The sequence below is a fragment of the Anarrhichthys ocellatus genome, unplaced genomic scaffold (assembly GCF_004355925.1).
Source record: "Anarrhichthys ocellatus isolate YVR2014 unplaced genomic scaffold, GSC_Weel_1.0 scaffold115, whole genome shotgun sequence".
Lineage (NCBI taxonomy): Eukaryota > Metazoa > Chordata > Actinopteri > Perciformes > Anarhichadidae > Anarrhichthys > Anarrhichthys ocellatus.
The window spans coordinates 145,365-155,498 of record NW_022280145.1 but is presented as its reverse complement, the minus strand read 5'-3'; the positions used below and the strand labels follow the sequence as shown (position 1 = coordinate 155,498).

Genomic DNA, 10,134 nt, shown 5'->3' with positions numbered 1-10,134 from the left:
CCCCCCCCCCCCCCCCTACTTTCTTTGATCAGACACAACCAAAGGAAGTTCTTAAGATAGACATAACTTGCACCAGTAAGTAGTGTTTTACTGTAGTTACACGGTGACTGTGAAATGCTAAGGATGTCCGTCAACTGTGATGATGTACAGTAACTCTTTTTTTTTGGCATATTTCCCAAAGTAAACCACCGCTACGTTTTTGCCAATTCTCTCTCAAGTGATAAGAAACATGTGATAACCTTTCTTTAGAGTTTCTTTGAGGAACTTTCTTTTTGTGTTGATTTTGGCGGTCCCTGTGGACAAAAGCGGTAGTGTTTTCCAGCACCGGATTCCCTTTACAGTCTGCCCCACTCCGCCCTGGTTCTGGTTCTCCTGTGCTTCCCTTCTCTCCAGCGGGTCCAGCAATACGGCCTGGGTCTCCAGCAGCGTTGTGTCGATGTTGGCTCCCAGTGGGGACCGGAGGAGCAGAGAGGAGAAGCTCTGCTCCTGGAGGAGGAGGAGACACTGCTGCTGGGTGTGGAGCTCTTCCACCCGCCAGAGCTTCCCACTGCAGGCCAAAAAGCGGCAGCAAAGCCGGAACTTGGTCTGTCCACTGTGAGCATGTCTCCGCTGGAGTCTGAGCTGGAGGACTTTCTGGTGGACCTGCATGATTTCATCAGATTTTGCCGGAATCCAACTCGGTGGCCCAGATGAGAAGCATTAAGAATGACTAAATAGAAATAGTCAATCTTCTCTCTGGTCTCGTTTACTTATGAAGGTCATAAAGAGGCTTCTGAGACTGTTTCATGAACAGTTAAAAGTTCCTCACTGAAACTTTACAGCTCAAAAGATACAGAAAGTGGGTTGTTCTCGTGCACTTTGACTTTCCAGCTTCGCTCACCTTTTGATTTTGTAACTTTGTTTGCTGCAGTCTCAGTTTAAACCTCCTGCAGCTGTGTGCGCGCCTGTGGCTCAGTCTTCTGCACCGATAGAAGATCTGATTGAAGATTAATAATGGAGGTGACTCTGGCTGTTCAGTCATCACCCTTTCTAAAACTGCAGCTGCACTGAACACCTCGTGTGTGTGTGTGTGTGTGTGTGTGTGAGAATGAAGGTGCTGCACTTTGTTGCCTGTAAAAAAAGAAATGACAAAGGATCAGATGACGTTTAAAATGCAAATGAAACCCTTCCTTTTTCCTCCCTCTATATATTTCATCACAATTAAATTCAAATAAGCCTTATTTACAGGAATGTTCAGTAACTTCTTTAATTATTGCTGAAGCAAAAACAATTCATATCATTGGTTATTTATGTTTTACACAAGAAAACTAAATGGATAATCTCAAGATAACAAACACTTAGACACACACACACACACACTCTCTCTCTTTTACAGATGTAATCAATCAGATACAGCTTAGCGTTTGGAAACAGTCAACATATTGTTCAGCGAACATAAATAGGGCAGTTTCTGAGAATCTGAGGAATCTGAGGTTTGGCTCCAATATTTGACGTCATTTCCTTTTGGTTTTGAGACAGTTTGATCGGGACAGATTGTTTGGTGCCTGTCCTGAAGCCCTGATGGGTATTCGGCACCAGCTTTAAGTATGTTTTTGCACAATTCTAGCAGATATTTTCTTTTTTCCCATTTTTAAAAGGTCTTGGCTGGTTAGTTAGCTGTCTCTCTATCTGTCCATCTCTCTTTTAGTTTCCTTCTGTTTAGTGTTTACTCCTCAGCCACCTCAGCTAAATTAAACTGTTTCAAAAACTCTCTCAATCTTCAAGGATTTGCCCCCTGTCATCTTACTGAAATATGACATTGCAGAAACTAAAGTGAATAAGACAGGTTTGATGGTTTTAGATGAGTATACCATGTATCTGACACCTCTGTCTGCTCCCCTGTCACTCTAAACCACACCGGGTCACATAAAGTAGAACAGACACTGCAGCAGTCTAATGGACAGCCTGAGCGTTGGCTTCTATTTGAATTTTACCTTTGAATTAAAAGACAAAAAGCACACCATTCTTTCTGCATGTAGCCTACTGTGCTGCCCAAGACTTCAAATGGCCACTAAATGTTAATTTAATTACATTTTTCAATAGTTTTGGGCCGAGCAGTTAATTTAGAAATAGCAGCACACTCAGACTGACCTAACCCAGTGTGTCACATGCAGTCCAGGCAAATCCCAGCATTTAAAGTGATGAATGTCAAACTTCAGCAGAGGTGATGCAGAAATAGCTGATGACGCTGCTGTCTGCTGGACTGGGGATTCCACTCTGTTGACTGATGCCAGCAAAAAGAAAAAGAGCTTGCTGTGGGTAAAGTGAGAAAAACATCTCGTCTTCATAGCACAGCCGGTCAGATCTGCAGCCCCCCCCCAAGTCGTCTCCCTCCAGTGCTGTCCACAAATACAACTCTGCCCTATCTGCACTTCAATATGTCTTGACATCTGCACTTTTAACAGTCCTCACGGCAATGTTTTCCAGTTTCACACAGACGGCTAAAAATAGAGCTCGAGTTACTCCAGGAGGGAAAGCACAACTGAGAGGCCACTCCACTGAACTGCAGGCGCGTGTGCACGTGTGTCCGCTGACACCTGTAAACGTGTTCGTTTGTGCTGTCTGGATACAGATGTGTCCATGACACGAGATAATGCAAGTATTTGTGTCATATCGTGCCCTTGAGTTGAGTGCTGAAAAGCAAAAGATCTTTCTGCTGTAGTCCAGACTGAATTATCTCTCCAACTTTTGGATGGATTGCAGTGGAATTTGCAGACATTCGTGGTCCCCAGAGGATGAATACTACTGAATTTGATGATCCCCTCCTCCACCATGAGATGGACATTTGTGGTTTTCAGTGAAATATCTCAACGATCATTAACCTTATTGCCATGAGTTTGGTACATTCATGGTCCTCTCAGGATGAACCCTAATCACTTAGGTGATCCTCTGACCTTTTAACTGGCAGTACTTTGGTTTATAACCAAACACCTGCGGAACTGTCATTTTCATTAGCCTCAGTTGTACTTGAACGTAATTGAAATGGCCAACATGGTAAACATTATTACCATCTTGACATCAGCCTGTTAGCATTAATAGTATGAGAATGTCAGCATGCCGAGGTCTGTATTCAGCTTTCATCATGGAGCCGCTAGCGTGGCTGTAAACTCTTGATGTTGTTGAGTGAAGGGAGGTTTGCATTGACTGCTGCACATGCAACATACAGCAGCCCTAGTTATGGAGTTCTTACATGTACTGTATGTCGTGCTATGCTATCGATAACATACACAAACCAAACATTCAAATCAACTGATAATCAAAGTTATTCTTTGATAATTCATACCATTGCCAAGAAACACTGAAGTGTTCCAGTATCTTTAAGAATAAAAGACTCGTACAAGTGTGATTTGATAAAAGCTCGGACAGAAACTCATAAATACTTGAAAACAAAGCCTTTGAATGAGCCAGAATTCTGAGGACTTGGCTTAGATATGAAACAGCTGGCTGCATTACAAAGAGGACACACACTGAAATATTTCTTGCTGATATTTAATAAATCAAATAAATGTTTTCTCGCCAAAATTTTGGTAACTATGAGAACAACTACTGAGGCAAAAACACAGATCGAGGGCTATGAGATCTTAATAGAACAGATGGTTTAACAACCAAGCACATACATGTGTGCCACTGGGCCACAGTAGGTGAAGACGAGATGGCATCTGAGAGAGAGAGAGAGAGAGAGAGAGAGAGGATGAAAGTGGGAGGGAGAAATTGAAGAATGAAAGCACAACGGAAGAAAGCGCCGTCCAAAGGGATGAAAACCCGGCCATTCAAGCATGAGAAGAAAGGAAGATGAGACGGGAGGCACGCTGAATGGCAATAGGTATAGCAGGATTAGTGAGAAGTCACTTGGCTGCACACTGTGTGGAGGAAGAGAGGGAGCCTGAGAGAGGGAGCGAGGATTGCCAGAAGGAGGAGAGAGCCAGGCCGTGAAGAAAAGTAGAAACTAGAAAAGAAGAGGGGTTTAGCAGGTCAAGGGGAGGGCAGGAAGAAACAGGAACGAGAGGAAATGTAGTAAAGAGTAATAGAGGCTGAACCGAGTCAAGTGAGAAAAAAGAATCGGGTAAAGGGAGGTGAGCGGAATACAGGACTTCCTTCTAGTGCTTCTGGTGTGTTTCTTCTACTCGTTCCATTTCATGAGTGAGACTCTTGCTTGTACCTAATTGTTACACACCGCTGACACTCGGCCCTCTCTCTGGAGAAGGCGCCGGAGACTCGAGTCTGTCTGCTGCCTGCTGCCTCCCACATACAAATGTGTCCGTCGGTCTGCTGCACTGGGGTTTGGAGGAACATGGTCACACAGTTTAGATGCAGGGTGAATCGGTTTGAAGAGCTCTGGCATCTTATAGAAATGGGAAGTGGAAATAGAAAACATGCATTTTTTGGGGAAGACAGTCTCACAGAGTCACTGACAAGAGCGGAGCGATCGCTTGGCTTAAGTAAAGTGCTGGTGCAGAATTGGGGAGACGTTTAGCATTTATTATTCATGGTTTATTTAATGGGGACAGATGCATTATACATACAGACTGAAGACAGCCCCGATGAAGGTATCACAGTGTTTATAGTGGCTGCTTATTTGCAACCTCTGCCACTAAAAGAGCTTTTATGAAACCAGGGGATTAGAACATTCAGGTAAAAAGACGGAATACAGCAGGACACAAGTACAGCACACTGTCAAAATGTGAGCACAGGTTTGTTGCTGAATTCATCAGGATTCGGTATCTCTCTTAACAGTAATGGAGGTTGTAGTTATTGGATGGTTCTGAATGAAGTGCTGATGAGGATGTCTTTAGTTTTGGGCCTCATGCAAGAAGCCGCTTGAGCAATCATTTAGGAGAACTTGCTGCATTCCCTCATTTTCTGAATTGAATTTCTGCAAACACAAATTACAAGCGGTCCAGTTTTGTCCTACAGGTCATGTGACATCGTCAGCTGTTTTTCACTAACGGATTGTATATTTCATTACATGGATAATTACCTCATAATTATGTGCATATTTTCCTGTTTCACGCTGCTTTAACGTAGCCTAACGACATTACCATTCATTTACATTGGCTGTTGAATGACGCTACAATATCAATGACAGTTTGACCCTCAGGTCATTAACACCACTTGTTATTTGTCCCCATTCCTTGTCTTCAGCAGGTCCCTTAATTCTGCTGCTGACCCTGTTTAGAGTTGTGGGTTATGCATGAACGGGCATTTTACCTTCACTGCTCATCTGATGGGGATGTAAACACATTTAAATGTCACCGCATGCTCACTATTTCACTTGAAGTCATGTCGAGCTGAATAAATAACATGACATGAACATCTTCTAATACTTTCCGACTGTGTTATAGATTGCATGCTATCTTTGTGAAGCTCACAGTCTTGTATTTTTTTAGTACATGTGTCTGAGAGGTAATATATCTTTGGTGAGTTGCAATATATTGTAAGCTATGTGACAACACTGTAGCATCATTATGGTCCACAGTCTGCCTCCCTTAGTTGTGAATGCATTTCTCCACTCACTCCCTTATTCCACTCTTTATTGGCGGACACATGCACACACTGATTGTGTGAGCACGGCACATGGCGTAAGTCAGCGAAAACTGGGATTTGTGACTCGTGCTCTAATGCTCGCTATTTCATTTCCTGCCCTTGCTTTGAGCGCAGCAGCCGAGCGTCTGCGGTTCACTGTGTGATTCTATTAAGCCGAGACACGAGGCAGGCTGTGCTGATGCATCCAGGGCAGCCATCTCTGCAAAGCTACTTAGAACGGCTCCATAATACCCCAGATGTCATTCCTGGTGTGTGTTTTAATGCGTGAGGCAGAATAGGATCTCTTTGTGTGTGTGTGTGTGTGTGTGTGTGACCTGAACCGCTGGAGGACCCGTCACTGAGAGACCCCAACCAATTGTCTAGTCCATCAAGAAGTATTTCTATGACCCACAGTGTCGAATGTGTCAAACGCTGCCGTAGGATCCGATAACACCAGGACTGTTAGACTACCCGAACCATTACCCAGGCCGATGTCATTCACCGTCTTGATGAGAGCAGGTTCAGCGCTGTGACGTCGAGGATGTCGTTCGTCTGGGAGAGAGGATCGCGTCAGAGCTGCTGTGACAGAGGAACAGAGGATACGACTTCAAATTGTGTGTGTCTTCCTTTATCCATGCATTACTGTGCATTTGCATCTCCAAAGTGCCTGTGTGTGTAGGGGGGGGGGGGGGGAGCACGCTGCCTGGGGGGGTAACCTTAATAGGGTCGGTGCCTTCAGAACCGCTCCTGTCATCTTCACAGAGGACTCTGGCTCCATCGCTGTAATTGCAAAACGCTGTTACAGCTCCCCAAGTGAGCGTGTCACGGGAGACGATGTATATTTTATGGCGGCGCTATACGTGCTCAGGCTGTGTGTGTGCATGTAGTTTCAGCTCCATCACACTACTGCTATATGCACACAGTCTCACGGTGATGTAGTCTGTTTTTCCCTTCTCGTTCTGTTTCCTCCGGCCGTCCTGCAGCCTCGTCCCCCTTTATCTTCATCTCTTCCGTGTCCCTTTTCGTCTCTCTACCCCAGGTGCTGTCTCTGGGCGCAGATGTGTTGCCAGAGTACAAGCTCCAGGCCCCTCGCATCCACAAGTGGACGGTGTTGCACTACAGCCCCTTCAAGGCGGTGTGGGACTGGCTCATCCTGCTGCTGGTCATCTACACCGCCATCCTGACTCCCTACTCGGCCGCGTTCCTCCTCAACGACCAGGTGGGGTCCCATCGAGGGAAAGAGTCACTGACCAGCTTGTTTCATTTCTGTGGGCTTTACGACTCTGTACGACATAAGATCCTTAGAGCAGAACAAAGATACAGAAAGTGATACATGAAGTGATATCATACACCGATGATTTCCACTTCCTTGTGACATGCATCTCTTGTAATATTATAGTCAGTTGTAGCTTTTGTTCTCTCCTGATTAGTGTGTTGAGGCTCCGCAGCCTGGATCCTGCTGAAAGCCCCATTTTTGTGTCACTTCTTCATTGTTTTGTCGACACGTGTATGCAAATGATCCTAAAGCCTTAACTCTACTCTAATCCATTTGAAGGAGGTAATCAGACGGAGCTGTTCTATTTTTAAGGCATTGGCCTATAATTCTCTTCCCCTGTCTTTTCTTCTACTCTCTTCTGTGTTCTCTCTTTCCCTTCCCTTTTCCTCTCCTCTCCTCTTCTCTTCTCTCTCCTCCTCTCTCAGGAAGAGGTAGCCATGCACAGTTGTGGTTACTCCTGCTCTCCTCTCAATGTGGTGGACCTCATAGTGGATATCATGTTCATTATTGACATCCTCATCAACTTCAGGTCTGTCTTTAAACACACGAGTCTACAGTATAGTAGTAGTAGTCACAGTGTAGTCATAGTAAATACACAATGCTGCAGGTCTAATTCCTTGACCCTCATGCTCTGACCTCATCAAACTGTTGTTAGAGCTATCAGTCACAGCATTAGCGAACATAGTAGTGATTATTAAAGTAAATGGTACAAAGTGGTTTTCATAGTTACAGTGTCAAACGTCTTATCAGAACTATTAATGTCAACCATGTTAAAATGATGTGCACTCCTCCTCTCAGGACAACATATGTGAACATTAACGACGAGGTGGTGAGCCACCCGGTGCGCATCGCCGTCCACTACTTCAAGGGCTGGTTCCTCATCGACATGGTGGCTGCTATTCCCTTTGACCTGCTGATCTACCGCAACGGAGAGGAGGTATGTCACCGTGTAGGGAGGGGGGGGGGGGTGTTTCTATACCGCAGGAAAGGGGGGGACAAGACAAGCTGTGGGGAGATGGAGGGATGAAGAGAACGAGAGCGAGATGATGTTGCTGCATTGACATTGTGTCGTTATCAAAAGAGAAGGGTACAAAGAGTGAAGAGGAGGGAGACAGGGAATAAGAGGAAGAAAGAAGAGAGGCAGAGGCACTTTCTGCTTCATCCTTTAATTGTCTCCGTGGGGAGGTGGAGTGTCAAAATATAGCGTGTCTACCTTACGAGATACGAGGCAGTGTACAAAATGATTAAATAATTAATCAAGCGTTGTATTGAGGGAAAATCCTCAACTTTGTTATTGACAAATAAAATTCTCTGCTTCCAGCTTCTCCAGTGTCAGGAGTTTAAGTTTAGGTTCATGGTTCTGTTTAACATCATTGGAAACTGAACAATGACTTTAACTTTGAGTTTTTAGAGTTTGTCGGATAAAACAAACAATTGAAAGACGTACGTTGGAGTCAGAGTCTTGCTTTGTGCATAACTCCTAAGAAGTTTCCTAAGAACTCTGACTTTGTTTAACAAGCACTCCCTCTTCTCTCACTCTACTGAATGTTTGAGACACTCTGTAGTAAGAATCATCATCCACAGCTGAACAGTGGCACAACGGCCATCGTTACATCAATAAGGTGTGACACATTGCATTATGGGATTCTAGAGAGTACATGCCATGGTCACAACTTTGTATTTGTTTTATTCCTGGTGTAAGATGTTTAATGTTAAGATGTTATGCAGAGGATTGTTTTGTTGCTGCTGTTTAAGTTCCTACAGCAGTGCACTGCTTGTTCTGTATTGTTTTATTATGTTTTTATTATGTTGCAAATGCATTCTGTTGAGCAACCTTGTGTTGCACAATGACGATAAATCATCCTTGAAACCTATAATCCTTGAAAGTTTATGTAGCATAACTTTTCTGTAATATAATTCAAAATAGTGTAGGATGCATCGAGTGCACTTTATAGTTAGCAATGAGTGATTTTGGACCCCGCCCATGTCATCTGATATTAACGATAGATAGGATCAGAAGTTATGGACATGTAGAATTAAGAGTTACCCATTCTTCACTATTTTTTAATAAACCAAAGGATGTATCAATAGATTAAGAAGATAATGAGCAGATTAAGTTCAAAGATGAACATCACAGCATGAGGCCCAGATATCCTGACTTTAAGACCCTAGAGTGGGTCGACCTCCACAGATGCTGGATCCTACGATTCCCATGATATGACAGCATCTTTCATCAGACCTTTCCTGAATCCTCCAGTTTGTAATGCAAACTTTCTGTGCAAAATATCTCGAGGCCGATCTGAGTCTTTTTTTCTAACTTAAAGCGGACGTGTCATGGGGTGTATCCTAACGAGCCTGCATGTGACATAGGAAGGGGAGCCAAACCCGACTGGCTCATTGAATCACATGTCTTCTGGTCCAGACAGCCCACAAAACAAACGGTCTGGGTTGTCTTATTTTAGTTTGCGGGTTGGTAGGAACTCCAGATACACAGATGTATGTGTTGCCTTAAAGAAACCTCTGGAGCCACAGAAGACATTACACAACAGCTGATGAGTAAACTGAACTGTGTAAAATCATTCAAGTAAAAATAATCGCTGGCCGCATCCCTAACGCAGTATATATGAGAGGCAGATCCGCAGTGAGACAGTAAGGTCCAGACTGAGGGTCTATGCTTTGCTGAATGATAGGAAAGTGCAGTGATGGAGGCGTCGGTTGGAGAATTTAAGGAAGTGAGAGGCAGGGTGTCTGGAGGAAGAGGCAGGGCAAGTGAGTTAGTAGGTTGCCGGAGCCCTCTGAGGATACTTCCCAGGTAATGAGGATGAAAAGCACGGAGGCCGAGGTCCGTCCCTCCACACAGCAGCTCAGCCCAGGCCGATCCCATTGACAGAGGAAGCACCACTTGGAATGCATCTGTTAGTAATGGGATGTCTGTAGGTAATTCAAAGAAGTGTTATTAATAGAGATTAAGCCCCCCACCAAGCCAGATATGATGAATGTGGAAACTCCCCGACATTGAAATACTGCCCGGGGGGAGCTCTGCCAGGATTCACTTCATAGAGGCCGCAGAGCCAAGAAAGTGGAGATTATTATTTACTGAGAGGACACGCACACACACACGCACGCACACACACACTGAGCAAGACTAGGCTCCCTGCCAGCACTTATTTGTCGTATGGACACGGAGGGGGGGGGGGGGCAGACGAATACAAGTAGAAAGGACAGCCCACAGTAATGAAGTAAAAGTCAGGATTTACCACCTCCGCAACACAGGGCTGTGTGTGTGTGTGTGTGTG

At 44.6% G+C, this 10,134-nt stretch overlaps 1 protein-coding gene across 1 annotated transcript in view; it reads left to right on the top strand.

The window, feature by feature from the left end:
• kcnh2b (potassium voltage-gated channel, subfamily H (eag-related), member 2b) overlaps positions 1 to 10,134 on the top strand; it is a 219,916-nt gene that overhangs the window by 188,093 nt on the left and 21,689 nt on the right. The window contains exons 7-9 of the mRNA XM_031876773.1: positions 6,602 to 6,781; positions 7,264 to 7,367; positions 7,637 to 7,775. Coding sequence (XP_031732633.1) covers positions 6,602 to 6,781; positions 7,264 to 7,367; positions 7,637 to 7,775 — 423 coding nt within the window. The remainder of the gene's footprint in view (positions 1 to 6,601; positions 6,782 to 7,263; positions 7,368 to 7,636; positions 7,776 to 10,134) is intronic.